At 39.6% G+C, this 18,556-nt stretch overlaps 2 protein-coding genes across 6 annotated transcripts in view; both read left to right on the top strand.

The window, feature by feature from the left end:
- MTCL3 (MTCL family member 3) overlaps nt 1–856 on the top strand; it is a 41,403-nt gene extending 40,547 nt beyond the window's left edge. For all 3 annotated transcript variants that reach the window (XR_011328518.1, XM_069805206.1, XM_069805205.1), the window contains one exon: nt 758–856. The gene's annotated coding sequence lies outside the window, so the exon portion shown is untranslated. The remainder of the gene's footprint in view (nt 1–757) is intronic.
- KIAA0408 (KIAA0408 ortholog) lies at nt 619–16,604 on the top strand. 3 transcript variants are annotated; one of them, XM_069805212.1, is made up of 6 exons: nt 619–856; nt 5,292–5,490; nt 8,272–8,610; nt 8,957–9,036; nt 10,368–11,742; nt 13,674–16,604. In XM_069805212.1, the coding sequence occupies exons 2-6, from the start codon at nt 5,356–5,358 to the stop codon at nt 13,845–13,847; spliced, it is 2,103 nt and encodes a 700-aa protein (XP_069661313.1). In that variant the 5' UTR covers nt 619–856; nt 5,292–5,355; the 3' UTR covers nt 13,848–16,604. The 3 variants fall into 3 exon arrangements, with proteins under 3 accessions (XP_069661313.1, XP_069661315.1, XP_069661316.1); XM_069805214.1 differs by having other exon boundaries at nt 722–856; nt 5,347–5,490; XM_069805215.1 differs by lacking the exon at nt 619–856 and adding an exon at nt 7,387–7,527 and having other exon boundaries at nt 5,375–5,490.
- Nucleotides 16,605–18,556: the final 1,952 nt, after the last annotated feature.

Raw genomic sequence — 18,556 nt, 5'->3', positions numbered from 1 at the left:
CCATTGAATTTCAAGTGCTTTGCTTTGCTGAGACACAAAGTATCTTAACAGACTGGAGAATCTGATCCAGAAACTTTATAAAGTAGCAGGAATATTTGGGTATATCCCAAAGAAACTGTTATCACCATTCCCAGAATGCAAGACAGTAGGATTACACAGTGCCCAATAATTCTGCACTTCATAAGTGGTAGCATAGTTAGAAGACAGAAAAAGATTTTACGGAGGAATGGTTTGCTTTTAGCTCTTTAAGATAGCTGTTAACCAACAAAACTGCTGCTTTAAAGAAAGTACCTTTATGAAGCAGTTTATGGGGATCAAGTTGCAAAGCTCAAAATGTTCATACTAAAAAATATAACCCTGAAAACTGGGTCTGGAAGGCAGCAAAGAATCTTCCTTTACAACATGGACGCTAATAAAAGAAACCAAAAATTGCCTATTGTCATAGCTTTAATATTAACACTGACTGCTTTGGCAAGCTTTAAAGACTGGACTGCACTATAAAACCTAAAAATGTCCTGGACTTGGAGTTGTTTACACAAAATATGAGGAGATATAAAGTTACAGAGCTGGGGGTTGGAAGAGATGGCTTTAAAACCATCCTCCGTGCACTGACGTCACGTGGAAGCCAGCTGCTGGGATGATGCTGAACGGAACTGTTTTTCAGTTTGCAAAAGTTGCGGAGTTATTCAAAGACAGTTGCAAATGCTGCCCCAGTTGAAAGGTTGTGTCTTGCTTAGCTTTCTTATTTCTTTTAAAGATCAAGATTCGCAGAACTGGATCCCAGCTAGCTATGCATTTCATTGCTTTCACTGCTGTTTAGAAATGGACTTCTAAAGGATTTCTTATTCCATGAAAGGTACGGTTATGGTTTATTTTAAATCAGTGGTTTTGAACAGTTAAGATTAAAAAAGAAAACAATTTACTAATGTGGCAAACAGTTATTTAAATACCTCTCTAATGTTATCTATATGTAATGTGGTGTTCGTATATGTTATATATCGTCTTTATTCTTAGAGAAAGACTCTTCATTAGTTCAGTCAGTTTCTTCAGAGCAGGCACAGATATATCAACAGAACAGGGATGACAGGTAGCATTGTGAGCACTCGAGTCTCTTCCTTTCTTTCTTTCTCGCGCTCTCTCCCTTCCTTCATTTTTTCTTTCTTTCTTCCCTCTCTTCTGTTTTTTCTTTCTTTCACTCTCTCATTCCTTCCTTTTTCTTTTTTCTTTACCTTCTCTCTCTTTCACTGTCTCACTCAATTGTAGTTTATTTTTATGTATAAAGTGCACAGTATTGTGACACATGGCACACTTTTGTAGTTGAACAAATACATAAATTTACAATTTCCTTAGTCATCTAAAATATAGCACTTTCTTGGAAATATAATTTAATCACTTTTTTCCCTGTAAAATCAAGGGAAGATTTGTATATCTGAATGGTTGTGCACATCCAATCTAATTAATCTCTGTTGAAAAATAACTTCTCAGCTGATGTCACTGCAGATTATTTTCTGAAGTTGATAGAGGCTGGTTGCAAACTATGTTGCATTTTTAATATGTGGATAGAAAAGGCACAGGTAAGATATGGGGGAATAATAGCATTAACATCAAATAGTTGCTTAAAACATTTTTTTGCTTGCAAGGAGGGAGGGCTAAAGGAAGAGTTACGGGAAAATGAAGCTGATGTAGGCAAAATTGATTATTTGCTTGAATTTGATTGCTGTAATGAGCTTCTGACCTTGTCTAGGACATGCAGAAAGTGCCAATACTGCAAGAGCACAGATACTGTTCTGATCCACACAGCAAATTATAATGTGGCATTTTACATCCCTTTGGGTTGCTTAAGCTAAGTGAAATACCCATGGGGACATCTTGGTGCGCTATACAGACAGAGGGTATACTACCAGGACTACAAATTGGTTTTTATTGCTAATAGGGAAAAAAACTAAGCAACTACCCCCCCCCCCCTGCCGCAAACCCCAAAACCAAATACCAAGAAAAAAAGGAGGGAGGAAGTCATAGAAATAAGAGTTAAAACTCTCTGAGGAATTTATCCACTGTACAATAGCAGCAAAACCGTATAGTCATCCAGCTGCTAACATCAATAAACATGAGTTTTCTTCTCAGAATTTATGTCAAGAGGAAATCAGAGAAGCATAAGAAGCAATACAAGTTTTTTGTGGATCTTAGAGCTACAAGTGGCTATCTGTAATTTCTGTAACTAACCTCTTCCAAGACTTGATTTCATTTTGGTGGTGTCCAATCCCTTTTTATAATCAGAGTCCCATATGAAACAACTTGGAAACTGTTAAGATGAATGCTAACATGGCAATAGTAGTTCCCCACACTCAGAAACCATGAGGAGCCTTTTCAGTGTTATATGCATACTTGAAAGGAGTACATATTATATGTCTATTCTTATTTGTGTAAAGAAAAATATGCTATATAGTGTTGACTTTCTAGTAATATGCTGCTGATTGAAGCATGGTCATTATTACTAATAGTGCACTAGCAAAAATTACCATTTGTGCAAGTTGTGGACAGATTAGGCCTGCCTCTCTTGTTCATGACTTTACAGCATTTATATGTTTTTCTATTTCTTTCTGACATGTATTTGAAGGATTCTAGTGGAGTGGAGTTGACTTTTGTTTGTTTCTCAGAGATGTCTTGAAAGGTTATAAAGACATAAATGGAGCCAGAAAGGAAAGGAAAGGAAAGGAAAAAGGAAAGGAAAGGAAAGGAAAGGAAAGGAAAGGAAAGGAAAGGAAAGGAAAGGAAAGGAAAGGAAAGGAAAGGAAAGGAAAGGAAAGGAAAGGAAAAAGGAAAGGAAAGGAAAGGAAAAAGGAAAGGAAAGGAAAAAGGAAAGGAAAGGAAAGGAAAAAGGAAAGGAAAGGAAAAAGGAAAGGAAAGGAAAAAGGAAAGGAAAGGAAAAAGGAAAGGAAAGGAAAGGAAAGGAAAAAGGAAAGGAAAGGAAAAAGGAAAGGAAAGGAAAGGAAAGGAAAGGAAAGGAAAGGAAAGGAAAGGAAAGGAAAGGAAAGGAAAGGAAAGGAAAGGGCGCAAATTACTGTACTAAGAATTGCAACCTTTGAATTAGCAAAGTGAGAAAGCATTGAAATGTTTTTAAAGTTCATTAGCAATAGATGTTTAGATTGCAACAGGTCTTAAGTGCAGTGAAATTTTTTTGTAAGTTGTTTTTGGTCAACACTTACTGAAGCCTGCACAAAGCTGAAACATTGGCCTGGAGAGGTGCAGTCTCTATAGCCTGGCTGCCTTCCCTAAGAAGCCATGAGCAAACCAGTGCTTCACTTCTTTTGTGATGAGAATGCTGTGCTATCTTTCAGCAGCTCTTAGTTTCAAGGAGTTTTATGGTTTTATAAAGCAGGTGGCGGAAGAGGGGTCTGAAATCTGTCTGTAGATAGTTGAGGGACAGATCGCCATTTCAGAGCTCCAAGGCAGGTGTGAGTCAGAGTTTGAAAGAGGAAGCTCCAATACCACGTTACATGGTGACATGGTTACACCATCGTGAAACGGGCTGACAGAGATGTTTAGAGAATAGTCAACTTGTTCTCTAAGTCCTCTGTCCAAAATTGCTTGGGGTAAACAGTTTTGCAACCCCTGAGTTAGGATTGGGCCCATGGCTGTCCGTTGAGAGACCCTGTAGCAGGACTTCTTATGACCCAAAGACCTGAATAACCCATTGGACTTCAGCTGAGCTCTTCTGCTTACTTGTTCATGAAAGAAGCTGACTCCAAGTTTGGCATCAGCTTCCCAGTCAGCTGAAATAACGCAGACACTGGTAAGCAGTGATTACGCAGTAGCCACAGCTGAATCAACAAGGCTTGTCCAATAAAATACAGGATGGGGAAGAATTTTGCGTGAATCTCAAGAATGAATTTTCACTATATCAAAGAAAATGTGGGCGATAAAATGGGCAGTTCCTGTGAGCTGACAATCATTGCCCATCGGTCAGGGAAATGAACAAATTCCATGAGGGTAAACTGGGTTTACCCCTAGTTAATTCTCTGGTAATTCATTTGCCTGCCTATACGCTTGGTTTCTGGCAGGAGACCAAAGCAATTCAGAGGCATTTTGTGACTAGAACTAGATTCCGTGTCCACCTAAGTAACCCAACAGCTGGCTTTGAGAGCCACAGTTAACAAACTCAAGTATCAGTGTGTGTGTACCAGCCATTATACCACAGGAGCTACCATAACTGAAAGAATGAGTGTTATTTTTGCCTTGCTGGCATAGTAAATGTGCTGATGGTAGTGTAGTTTCTATTGTAAAGCCTAAGGAAGCAAGAGGAACACCAGGCCCATAAAATCTGTAACTGTTTTACTCCAAAGTCAGATGATCAGGTCCAAAATATTTCCCTTAAAATATACATATTTAGTGGTTCAATTGATAATTTTTCATTCACAGATACTAAGATACTGAAGACTTCTGAAGGGGAAGGAGAAACTGAAGCACAAATTAGTTAAATATTCTGAGCAAGGTTTTGAACTTGATTTGAGTTAGTGCTATTGGAAAATAGTTTCTAGTTTTCCCTATGCTGGTCCTGGCACTAACATTTATAGATTTAGATTTGTAAATCCAAAATATATGAACTCTTTATAATGACCTGTAGTCCTTTATATAGTAGAATGATGCTTTCTACTGTTTATGTATGTTACCTGTTATTAGCTTTCCTGTCCTGTTTTCCTTCATGTATTCTAAAGTGTTCATATAGCCATGAGAATTTTCTGCATGTATCAAGTTTACAGTCTTCAATTGCCAAAATAATGTCACAGTCTTTGTCATGCTACATGCATGTGTGAAAGGAGTGCACGAGCAAACATGATACCTTTACACTTGCAGTTGTCTTTTGAACAAACGTAAAAATAGCTTTCACCCTCAAGGGCAGACGTTGCAGGATCCCAAGGCCCTGAAGTGCCATTCAATATCATGCAGACTCGAATTTCATTGAAAACAGGTTTATAATGAAGAATAATGGCAAAGATGCAAAGTGGCCACAGTACAGAGCCTGCTGTGGCAGATGTTCCTGAATTTTATGATGCCGGATGCGTGTCCCTCCTCCCCTTTCCAGACTGGGACTCTCTGCCTTTGCGTTTGTGTCCTATAATGCTTAGTTCATCCATATTCTAGTTACACTCCAGGTATATATCATGCAATTGGGTGATGCTGTCTCCTGCAAGCACATTTTGGTTAATTATTTGGGGGTTTTGCTTGGTTGTTTTTTTTTCCCTGAAAGCTCGAATCAAACACAAGTAAGACTTATTCTGATAAACTTCCAGGAAACATTCAGGGAAGAAAGACAAAAAGCAGAGCTATCTTCTTGGTCTTACATAGACTGTAACCATGGACCTGCGTAAACAACTGGAGAATACTGAGAGGAACTGGAATAAAGAGAAGATGGAATTGCTGGAGAGATTTGACAACGAAAGGAAAGAATGGGAGTGTCAATGGAAGGTCATGCAGAAGAAAATAGAAGAGGTACTTTTAAACAAAATTCTGAACACTAATATTTTCACTTGGGGTGAAGTGACGAGGGGTGGCTTCAATTTATTTTTTTTCTGAATTATATCCTATTTCTTATCTGTCACTGGAAGCTTCTAATAGCTGATGGTAAAATGCAGAGCCTGGGGTTAAGCAGTATTTCCAATTGCTCATTTAATAGTCATGAATATGAGGCAGGAGGTTAAATGTCACTTTGTGTGACGTTTGCTATGATATTGTTGGCTATATATACTGCTGCCAGTTCTGCTGGGCATGAGCCACGCTGCTCATATTATACATGCTTTTTTCAAGGACGTGCTGAACAACCACATATATGGGGTTTAGGAAAATGCGTATTTAGTAACAAAAAATCCAGGTATCATAATTCTCTGGCAAAAAGGAATTAGATGGCACAGGTCTGCTGGTGTAAATGGTAATATTAAAAATAATGTCATACATTAAATGCTGCATGATGCAGAATTGTTCTGGCTAGAACCTGCTCCATTTATGGGTTACTTTTAGTAGAGAAAACAGCTACAGTAAATAGCATGAAAGTCCTGACACCACTTGTGTTTACACATACTAACAGACGCTCACTTCCTGCCATTTCTAATGCATCTCCTTCCAGAAATAGTTAAGGATTATAAGAATAATTATTTATTATTCTTTTATCCCCAAATTTTCCCTGCAGCAGAACCCTCTGGCACTCTATAATGCATAAACTGAATCTGCCTTGGCAACATATAGAAGCAAGTTTTTTCACCACTGAGCTTTCCACATTTTTCATTCTAATATACACATGGAGTAGTTTTGCTTGCTCTCTGCCAACACCGTCCTGTGGCTGAGCAACACAGGAATGTATGGCAGAGATTGCTCACATGAAAATATGAGAAGGAAAATGATCAGAGCCAAATGAATTGCAGCCATACACTGCCCATTAAACCAGCCTGCAGCATACATAACTCCATAATGGCAGCTCTCTTATATTTACCTGCAGTTCTTGCAGATAGTCTTTACCACATTTTGTCTTTTGTGTTAGGACCTTTCTGTGCAGTCTTACCTAATTTCACCACCAAGGTGAGAGCGCTTCAAAAGTTAGTAATCTGATCTCTGTGGTTGAATTTCAGTTTGTTAGGTATGTGAGCTGTTTTGGAATGACGATAATGTGTTGTGAAAAGGTATTCTGGCTATTAGTAGTCCTGACAACGGCAGCAAAGACGATATTTTTTCCATGTTCGTTATTAGCATATGGATTAGGACAGTGTGACAGAGACAGAAAAAGAGATAAAGAATGGAATGGGGCTGAGGGGAAGAGAATGAAGCAAATCACTGGGTACTGCAGGAACAGACAAAACTGCAGATGGTACCCCAAAGTTATTGGTATCCTAAGATCCCCTCTTAAACTGAGTCTATAGCTGCCCTTGATTTCAGTTGCCTGACATTTCTTTGCCAGAAGCACCTGGCTGGAGAAAAGGGGAGATACCTTTTAAATGCCATTATCTGTAGAGGGATTTCCTCAATAAAACTTGTGCTACCTTATCAGCTTGTATTTTTATTTGGTAGTTTTCTCTAGCCCACCAAAACCTAACTTAATTCCTGGATTCCTCCAGGAAGACTTACGTGGTTTAGGAGATGATATTGTTGAGTTATGAGGTGTTATGCTTCCTTCTTACTGCTATGCTGAGTCCGTATGAAGCCCTCATTTCTTGGAAGTGACAAAGTTCAGCCCTCAGGTTCCATGAGCAGCTGGGCTTTGGGAGTGAAATCTGAAAGCCCAGGATGAGGTCAACTGTCAAGTCTCTGAACGTGAGAATACTTCTAATCCACAGCACTACCCATGAAATGGCCACATGTCCTTCATGTTGTTATTCTTTTTCACTGTCCTTCCAAAAGCTGTTGTGATGGCCTTGTGCACTGCGAGAGAGCAGGCAGGTGGCTGTTCAGAGGTCCCTGCTCTGCGGTTTCTTCATAAAAGCAAGTTAAGAATGAATGTTTATAAAGAGCCATGGGATTCTTGGCACTGGAAATGATACCGTAAGCAGAAGAGGTTTTTATGATGTTGCTATTTTTTCTAATTTATAATTTATCACAGTTCCCTAGTTTGAATGTGCTGGGTGACAGGAATTAACACCTTTTCATTTACTAATGAAGCCACTGGCTCTCAGCAGATATCATGAAAGACGATAAGAGGGTGACAGCACATCGCCAAACAGTACCATTCTGCAGTACTGATTTATCACTCCAGTCATAGGGAGGAATTCCATTTGCCTGAGAACCAGAAAAGTCTGCTCTCATGCAGATGGCATTGTGTGTGATGAGAATTCACTTCCCCTCCTTAAATTAATATACTTTAACAGGCTGCAATATAGCCAGAACCCTCTCCCTCCCTCCCATTCCCTCACATTCCCCATCCATCACATCAGGGCTGTGTCCACCACTTAGTGTGCTGATATTACTTGGAAGACAACCTTACAGCTTCTTGCTCAAGGCAGGGCCTTTGACATCGTGAGGTCTCTTCCAGTCCCATCCTATGGGTGGAAGCCATAGATTAAAACCATGGCAAAGAGTTTGTGAATGGTAACAGACCTTTCCTCATCCTGTGACAGTAATGGTCTGTGAACTATCACACTATGTGACTCAACACTTTTCTACTAACACATGTATAAAATCTTTCCACCTGGTGTGAAACATCGTTTAAAACAGAAGTTGCATGTGTTCTTTTACCATAAAGTTCATCACAGTACCATGATTTAATAGATGGTTCTATTTTTTTTTCAGCTTTACCAGGAGGTAAAACTTAGAAGGGAGAGCAATATGAACGTCCATGATAATAAGGCCATTCAGAGCAAGATGCTGCAGCTGTCCATGCATTCCCCTACTTTGGAAGAGAGTGACACAGTGGAGCTGAACTATCAACACAATGTGGCAAATGACAGGATGGAAAAAGGGAGTTTGCTCAGTAAAACAGGACACGAATGTAAAGAAGCCAGAGCCAAGAGCAGAAACAATAGTCTGTTAATGGACAATCTGGGCTTTGACCGTGAGGAACCTGAAGATAGCCTCAGCATCAAAACTTCCAAGAAAAATGCCAAGAATTATATTGGTGATCTCAATGTAGTAAGTAAAGTATGAGCATGTTTCAGTTACAAGGGCGAAGAAAATACTGAGGGCTTTGGCCTGCCAGGTTAACCTAAAGAACCAATCTCCCTGATTTTAGCTTTCCAGCAAGGCACTGTCTCTACTTCCACCTTGGTTTGCTATTGATGAGCATCTTCTCACTGTTTAAATGTGTTAACTGCGTGCTCTTTACTTCTAGTCATAACTTGGGGGCATTTTTGTATCTTTCCTTGTGCTACTTTCCTCTGCTGTGAGTCTTAAATGCAAATCACCACAAGTTTCAAAATAATTCTGGAGATACCGTTTAAAAGACTTATATTAAAGAACTGTTTTTATATTTATAAAGGCTCTTAAGGAACTTGCCAGAGTCAGTGAAGAATTATGCAGCTATCAAGAGGAAATTCGAAAGAAGTCCAACCACAGAAGGTAAAAACATATTTGGACTCTGTAGCTGAGGAAGAAAATGAATGAGACTGTGTGTTCACTTCGAAGGGGGTTTTGCTGTTGAATTTATTAGGAGTTGGGCAGTTCCTATCCTCCTAGTGTTTCAGTGCTCAGCATAAAGCATTCAAATGAAAAATACTGAAATATGATACAAGGGCACATTTTACTGGCAAAATTGAGTTTATCTATAGAACCTACAAAATGAAATTAGTATTTATATGAGATGAAATTGTACTTGTTTCTGATGGTATATAGAGGATTGGGAAAATGAACAGACATTTCTGTCTGCCCAGGTCCCATTTCCATCTAGTTCTATACAACACTGTATGAGTTTGTTAGGCTGGGAGGTTTCTTACATTAAGCCTAGATCTAGCCTTAAGTGAGGGAGATGTGTCAGGGACTGACAATCCAAGAGTGCAAAGAAGGCAAGAGAAGGAAGAACAACCATACATTTGTACTAATGGCAAGATAGTAAGCCAAACCCTGAAAAGTATGGCAAATGAACATTCGGCCATCTGTTAAAAATTCAATGTTCATGGTCTCCTTTAGCAAGCTAAACACCAGTCTTCCTCCCGAGTTATGCAGAAATTCTCAGAACATAAGACTGAACCCATGGTGTGGCAGGGTGCACACCATGAGAGAGATTGAGAAAGGCTATGTCTCAGCTATGCTGCGACACCATGGAATTCTGCATCATGGAAGATCTTCTCAGATGGTCCCAAAGAGCAGAGGGACTTCTTACACTCCCCCATGCAATCAGTTGGCTGGCTGTCACTAATTTATTATTGTAGCTGGGTTAGTGTTTGCATCTTTAAAGCAAATAGATTCATAGCTGATGTATTGTTTCTAAATCCTGGCTGAGAAAGGTGATTTTTGAACAGATCTCAGAAGACACATTTGTACCATCATGTGTAATGTTAGGAAACCTACACGAGGGATGCACTGTGTCCTAAAGCTTTCTTCATTCAGTTCATAGTCAGGTAGACTCTCACTGGAGTTATAAGAATTCACAAGATCCCACTGTCCTTACTGTAGGATAGGTAAGAAAACAAGCAATCATCTACAAAAGCTCAGAAAAAGAATTTTAGTGGCAGGGGAAAAGCACACACTATTCCCTTTGTTGAGCTTTCTTGAAATTCCTCGTGTATGTTTCAAATATGCTGGGTGTATCAGCTGCAGCAAAACTGCTCCAAAATCTTTTTAAGCAGCCAGTGTTAAAACACCTGCTCATGGGGAGAATGAATCCATGCTGAGGTCCCCTGGGGGAATACCCTTATTGCTCATCCCTAAAACACCTCTCCTTTTATTTCCAGAATGAAGTCACTTCCTTTCCTGGGGGAATTTGAGGAAACCCAAAACACAGTTATTCTGCCTGAGATGAACCATGTGTCCAGCAATGAATCACAGACTTCAGTTGCTTTTGAAACAGAGGAACGTAATAATAGGAAGAATCTGATGAGCTCCACCAAGGCTTTGAAGGACATGTCTTATGGTGGTCTTACTGGGGACGGAGGAACAGACTTCAGACCTTGGCAAAAGAAAGAAGCTCCACCAGTTCCTCCACGGAGCACTTCTCGGCACCTAACAAACTCACTTTCTGCAGTTGTACAGCTTTCTGAAGCACCAATAAGAGATCCAGGCATCAAAAGCAATTGCAAGGCTCAGGACTGTAGGATTGGAAGGAAACTGATGAATCCTTCACCCTTAAACCAGAATGAAACTGCAGCAGCCTGTGCAAATGAGGGGCAGGCTGTGAAAGGTCCTGTGCTGGTAACTGCTGCAATACCTGTAACCAAAAATGAGTGCAATGTACCAGCAAGTTTCTGCCACAACACGTGGGCATATGATGTGGGCAAACTTGGAAAAGTCAGTAAAAGTGAACCTTCCCCACTGTCAGCCCAAAAGAGTTGTTCAGATGGAAATATGGCCCAAAGCAACAAGATGCACCAGAAACAAAGTCCCAAATCTCACAGCAGCCCTTATTACAGTAATGACTTTTATGCCCCTGCTACCCTGCACAATGATCTTTTGGAAGAATCTAGGTATACTTTGGGAAAGACCCAAAGAAATGAAACTTTAGCAGCAAAGATCGATGAGTTTAACCGGACTGTATTTCACACAGATAAACGTAACAATGCTCTGCAAGAAAACCAGGTGCCTCGAACAGCATCAGAAGATCACAAACCCTGCGGCCCACTGTGTGACTCTGCTATTAGCAGGACAGAAACTGTAAATACATCTTCTGTTTCAAATCCGAAATTCTCTGCAGCAAAGGAGCAAGAAACTAGCAACCCCAGCAAAGCTGTCAGAGCGGTGGGGCAACAAAAGCAAATAAATGGACTTCCAAACAGTAGTGGTTACAGGCACATGCTTCATGAGCATGACTGGAGACCAAGTAATTTATCCGGTCGCCCGCGTTCAGCTGACTCAAGGTCGAACTATGGTGTTGTTGAAAAGCTTTTGAAAAACTATGAAAAATCAACAGTGACTTCTCCGTGTAATGTGAACTGCTGCAAAGATAAGCGGACATGGGCAAATTCTGAATTCACCGATGGGGGTTGTGAGACATTGAGTCAGTATTTAGAAATGCTCCAGATTGAGCAAGGAAAGCAAGAATTTCCAAGGAGTTCAGCCAGGCATATTGGGCAGCAACTCAAGCAAGGAAAAGAGAGACAGAAGTTACCAGAGGTAAGGTTCATAAGAATGGCAAGAACAAAATAATTCAGTTTCATACTAAGCTTCGGATTCTAACATGAGGCAGGCTAACGTGATACTGTAAATAGCTATGTAAAAAAATAGACACTTTAGGCCAGGATCTGGATGAATCAGGAGTATTTCCACTGAAGATAATAGAGTTGTGGGAGGGTAGAAGCATATAGGTAGAATGACCATGAAGATGTGTGCCAGATTCTGATCTCTGCTGCTGTTGTGTAAAGCTAGATTTTAACTGCCGTGCAGTTATTCAAGGATTGAACTAGATAGTACTGCAATCAGGTTTTAACTCTCTCCCTCCTTGCTTTAGCTGATGAGTTATTTCATAAGCCTTCCCAAAAGGCTTAAGCACACTCGGCCATGTCAAAATCCTGGACAGCTTAGATAGCATTCTTCAGCATCCAGGCTGCTGCTTGATTCAGGATTTCCTTGGAACTGCCTATGAAAAGGGGTACTGTGGCTCCATAAAGTTTCCAGGAACAGAGTGACCTCCTCTTACTTATCTCTCATTTCCAGGCTTCTCCTACATATTCAAGCATAGGCTCACAGAAACAGAAGAGTATGGCATGATTAATTAATTTATATTTGGCTGAATTTTCTTTGCAGAAGTTTAGAAATATTGCCTTTGCCAACATTCTTTCTTAATGAAAAGAGAAACAGATGGTTTTGAAAATACACTGTAACTTGCAGGTTCTGTAAAAGGCCACAAAGAAAGAAAAATCATTTTTTCTGAAGAGCTCCTTGGCCAACGAACACAAAGAGATATGCCCCTTAGCGTCTAGGAAAAGAGAAGGCAGATGTGTTTGGAGCTGAGAAACTTATATGGGTTCAGACTGTCAGCTGGTATGCTTTAAACTGTCACAAATTCACAGACTTTAGTGGAGCTATGTGGATTTAAACAGCTGAGAATCCGATCATGCAGATTTTCTTCTGCATGTCTTTCTGACAGCCTTGCAGTGATGCAACATCTTGCTTAGCAGACACATCTTTACTACAGCACAGAAAGAAAAAAACATGAAGCTTCTGATTTCTTTTTCATCTAATGATCTTTTGATAGGAAAACAAATTTTCATCAGTGAATATGTAGGGAAGAAATAATGACTAGATAATGACTGACTTTACATTCATGTAAGCCCAGAATAACTTTACTAAGCCAATTGGATTTTTTTTCTCCATAGGCTCACACTTTATGTTGTCATTTCTATCTGTACAAACTAACTGTAGAATATTGCCTGATTAGGGGGTACCATTTTAGGTCCAGCAGCATTCACATCACAAAGATGTAAAGAACTACACATGGCATGAGGCATTTGGCTTATTTTCATTATTTTCAATTTACATCACTGTAGCTACGATCAAAATCTGTTGGTTTTCCTGTGTATATAAGGCTCTGCTTGGAGACATGACACTGCTTTAATACATAACAATGCTGAATTAGCTACCGAGTGTAAACAGCTTCACGTTGCACTAATGGAAACAGAGTTCTTAGCAAGATGTGACTGCTGAAATAGGATCTATCAAAAAATACCTGAAGATTATGTAGATCATACTCCAGTAACGTAAGATGGTATTCTGAGTTCTACGTTTAGAATGGTATACGGTGTTCATTGACAAAAAACCTGCCAAAAATGAAAAGAAATGAGAAGTGAATGTCAGTTTTGCCTTGCATTAACATTTCATACCTTTCCTTGTGTCTGACACTTGTCTCCATATATTTTAAACTGCAACCGATGTGAGAGTCCCTATACATAGAAATAGCTGTTCTTTTGCATTCTACGCATTACTGTGCTCCTTTTAATAGCTTCAGACCACCTGTTCTGAGGTCACCCCAAATGTCTGCCGACATTCCTGCTGCATTCCACAAAAGCCGTAACTTGTTAAAGCAAGGAATTGCCTTTGTGTTCTAGATATCTGTGCCAGCTAAATGTTCAAGTGGGAAGGGTTTCTCCCGGCCCGCTCGGCCAGCAAATCGACGCTTACCTTCCCGATGGGCATCCAGATCACCATCAGCACCGCCTGCTGTGAGAAGAACGGCGTATAACTGCTCTGTCTCCTTTCGGTCAGAGACCTCAGTAGTCTGAACCCAGAACTGGGTTGGACGGTGTTGTGAAAGCTCTACGCCTCATTATAACTGTGTTCGGTATGTGTTATAGCAACCAGTTCCACACCATTGTATCTTGTCCAAGAGTGACGCCCACCACATGCCGGACAAAGCGTTTTGAATCTTAGGTCATCATCACCATGGTCTTCAGTGTTTTTATTGAGATGAAATAACTATACCCCTGGTTTTCTCTGTTTTTTTGTAATAGCTCACAAGGAATTTCTTTTGAGTGGCATCTTCCTTAATCTGCCAATCAATTTTGAGTTGAAACAATGTATAGTGCTGTATATTCTGACTCTTCTGCAAACAGCAGAACGTAAAGCTGTATGCATGATGATGTGTTTGTAGGTGCATGTGTTGGACTAGGAAGTATACAGGTCTGTATTTAGAAGAGGCAAACTGTGCTAGTGTCGACATTGAAATTACAACCTATACACATACATATATATATACTTTGTGTTTATTTTAAAAAGTTTGAAATATACAGTCCTGATGACATTTATATTTTGTATATCTTTTACATAGGTTCACAGGTGTAGTATTTAATGTACAAAACCTAAATATGCATTTTTGTGACTGATTGCAGCGATAATGCCTTGCACAATATGTATCTGAAGCAGACTAGCTCGACTGATTCGTCAGTCATGCTTCACGGCATCCTTGTTCGGTTTCCTAACCCTTATGATGCTAGGTCAAAATACCCAAACATATTTTTTCTGAATTAAAATATTATATGATTTGTAATACATTAGCCTTTTTCAGCACCAGAGACATTCCTGAAATGTTCCAATCCCTTTAAAAAGCTTAAATGTGCCATTATATATATAGCATACTGTAAACACTTTGGTAGTTTCAACTAGTGTAACATACAATTTATGAAGGGAAGAAAAGGGTTGTGTATGCTCAATTCTGTAAGACTTACTTTTCCTTCTAGCATTATACTTTGAGGTTTGGCAAAGTCAGATAACAACGGACTTGTTTACTTTCACTCAAGGCAGGAGAACAAGGCCCGTTGTTCCCAGTGCCGCAGCCACACTCCTTTTTTTACTCTCCTCCTAGACTAGAGTGCCTGAGCCACTTGCTAATTTACTGCTCCCGGACTGACTCGTGGCAGTCAGTTACGAAGTTTACTTGCACTCTGGCAACAAGCTGCATCTAGTACGGAAATATTGCATCGAGGTATGATCACAATGGTGCCCGAAATCCTAGACTCATGGCGTTGGAAGTATGTTTTTGCCATCACTTGACTCGGTATTATGGGCCATCTGTATGACGTGCACAGAGCCTGGCTTGTTCCTTCCCACAGCGTGAAAGAAATATGGATGCTACCCAGACTCTTGCTGAACTTTCAGAAAGACAATGTCCTTCAGCCTGGACTTTTTGCACCCTTCTCGAGGCTGTTGCTGGATGTGTAGTGCGGTAATGATCATAAATGTTACCTTTAAACAGCATGTCTAGGTTAAAAGGAGTAAAGAGGCACTTCTTCAACATCAGCCTGATCTTGTCTTGCAACGTTTCTTCTTCTCCTGGAGAAACATAGTCTGTTCAAAGGAATTTCAGAAATCATCCCAGGATCCATTAATGTGCACATCTTCTTATGTGAATGTAAAAAGGATTTGAGAGAGAGTGTAGGCTTTTGTCCTAGTGAATTGTATATGTGGCAATATAGGGAAAATTAATTGTGCTTAATTTGATAGTGATCTATTGTCCTACTCCAGTCATGTTGAGAATCCACACCTTTTTCCTTCCTTTTAGGTCCTTTTTCTTCTTTCCTCCGCACAACTTTGGTTTTGCAGAGAGACAAAACAGAAGGCCATGTGTTCTGATCAATATTGCCTGTATGGTAGTATCAGTAACTGTTCAGGCATGCCAGTATTGGAGCAAGCAGGCATTAGAGCCAGAAATCCCACCTTATCCTGCCATTGTGGCTGCCTGCATGGCAAAAACACGCTCAGAGTAATTTGCCCAATCTAGACTTCTGGTCCTTTCTAGGTGCGAGTGGTGGGAAAATCCCACAACAATAAATGAAGCTTCAAGCAGATGAACAATTCATCAAAATTTATTCAGACATTATTGCAAAGTTGTTACCGGAAAAGATGCAAGGACAGAAAAGCTTGAAGAAAATTTATACAGTTTGGATAGAGACAAAAAATCTGTGTACTCGAGTGAAAAATCAAGAGTACTATAAATTTGCCTGTTTGCCCTAATTTAGAGGTTGCACTCTATTAACTTCCTTAGAACTAGAAGAATTAGAGATGATCCATAGTGAGTTTGGAACATGGCTTAAGATTCTAGCTAACTGTGGAAATTAGCAAACTCAAATGCCTTGCAAACTGACCTTTTAAATGCCTTAGTAGTTGAGCAGCTTTAAATGCCTAAGGCTGAGGAAAGGGTAATATGAGAGAATTGTAAAAAAATACGGTTCTTAATTTCAGTCAGTGTTGACTGCACTAAAACTTCTTTAAATTACCTTCATGGTAAAGTTAAGCAGTTTTGTTCAAGCAATTTTGTTCTGAAAAATGGTGGTGCACTTTTGTTTGAAGTATGTAACTACAAAAGCATTTCCCTTGATTTGTCAGTGAAGGTGTTTCTTTAGTTCCCTTCAGTTTCTTTGATCGCCTTTGTCATATATCACATTGTCGAATAACAGAGAAAGGATCAAGTATCTACAACATTCCCTAATGTATGTAAGTTTAATGAACAGAAGGTTTTTGAAATAAACTAATAGGTCAAGGACAAGTCCATTTTGTCAAGATTTTCTGTGTCCGTCTAATTACAGACATTGCTTCTGATGCCCAAAAGTATTAAAGCTGGTGATTTTGGTCTGCAGGTGGCTAGTTGGACATACCAATTTTAGAAAATTGATGTTGTTTATATAGTCTTTTCAGCTGCACTTGTAGCAGGTCAGTGCACTGTGGTGAATTTTTTAGTTCCCGGAACTGTGCTTACTGAACCATAGTAATGGCTTTATTGCACTTGTTTGCTATAGGGGGAAGAGCTCCGTTGGACTTTCAGGTTCCCCCATGTTATCTCTGACAAGAAAATATAGTTACCTTGGAATTTCTGAAGCGAGAGACTCTCTACACACACACACACACATTCATGCAAGAACCACAAATGATCAAGTATAACTTGACCTTTCTATTAATCCTAGTGTCACCTATAGAAGCGGTGAGTTTTGTAAGCCTGTTTTTAAAATAGGTTTTTGATATTATTCCTCCATATGCTGTCTAAAGTCTTAATGCAGAAATAGGTTCTTCTTACCTGTGCTCTGAACAAGTCTAAGACTCTATTTATTGCATATTTATGGGCTTTAGTACTGAAATAAATGCAAAACTCCCTGCACACACAGAGTCAGCTGCCCATTGGAATGGGGATGTCACTAGGAATCAGCTGGCTGGTACTTAGTTGACAGAAAGGATCATTCTCCCTCCCCCTGGGAGATGGAGCCATAACCTTTCCCTGCCACCCTTTTAGGGAGGAGCGTGGCAGGGTAAAAACACTTAGAGGAGTCAGTTAGCCCTTATCTACATATGCAACATAGCAGGCTGCCTGAAGGCTGGAAAACTGGCCTGACTCAGAGCCTCGGCTAGAGGCAGAAGGAGTAGAGATTAAAAAAAAAAAAAAAAAAAAAAAAAAATCCCTTTAAAACCTCTGGATATCCTTCCTCAAACTCAGAGTACATTTCCACTAAATGTTTTGTCTTTCCAGTGTTAGTGATAGACCTCTTATGTAACTTTAAAATGTTGCTGAAGGGATGAACTTTGCTTGTTCTCCAGCAACACCACAATTGTCTTTCACTATTACACATACAGTAAGGGAGTTAGCTGTTATATATAGCAAAGAATTGGCAATCAGTGTAATATAATTTTCCAGAGCATTCAGAGCACCAATTTATTTCTCCAGTTGTCCATTTAAAAAATTGTTTCTGTAAATAAGGATTTTATATCCAAATAGCTTCAACAGCATTTTAGCAAAGATCTACAGCAACCCAGCAGGCAGGCCATTTCCTTCAGAGTTTTGTTATTTCTGGACCAAGCCTAAATTTCCTAGCATTCAAGAACTTATGCAATTCTCACAGTGCTGCTATGCAAAGAATTTCTTTGGCTTTGAGATCTGTAATATACAACTCTAGCCATTTTACTGCTGATATTCTCTGTTGGACTATTCTGTAATGGTGTCTTTGGTTGTGTAGATGCTCTTTAAACTGGAAGGCAGAATGCATTTGCTCTAAATGCACTAAATCAAAGCCCTTTGTTGCCTCTGGTCTTTCCAGAATCCTCCTTGATTCCCAGTGGATGTATATTTTTATGTGGTTTCTTGCCATTGTTCTATATGTATATGCCATACCATAGGGCTTTCTATCTGTATCACAGTCAAAATATTTTTTGGACAGCCTATTCTAAAAAGTGCTGATAATACTATTGCCATTCACAAATACATTAGATGTTGATCTATTGTTTTGCATCACTGAAAATGCACTTTCTTCATCAACTGTTAGTGGCATACATTATACAAAACTTGTGCTCTCGTTTTTTGAAATGATGATTAATCTGCTTTTGAGGTTTGCTTTTACCCCTCTCCCTCACACCTTTTCTGTTTTGCAAAATACTTGCATTGGCAAAGATGTATTTCTGATGTGTACCGTTGACCCAGTTGCTGTGTGGCTGTGGGAGTTCATACCTAAGG

The sequence above is a fragment of the Haliaeetus albicilla genome, chromosome 17 (genome assembly GCF_947461875.1).
Source record: "Haliaeetus albicilla chromosome 17, bHalAlb1.1, whole genome shotgun sequence".
Lineage (NCBI taxonomy): Eukaryota > Metazoa > Chordata > Aves > Accipitriformes > Accipitridae > Haliaeetus > Haliaeetus albicilla.
Note: the sequence above shows the minus strand (reverse complement) of the source record. Positions and strands in the feature narration are given on the sequence as shown.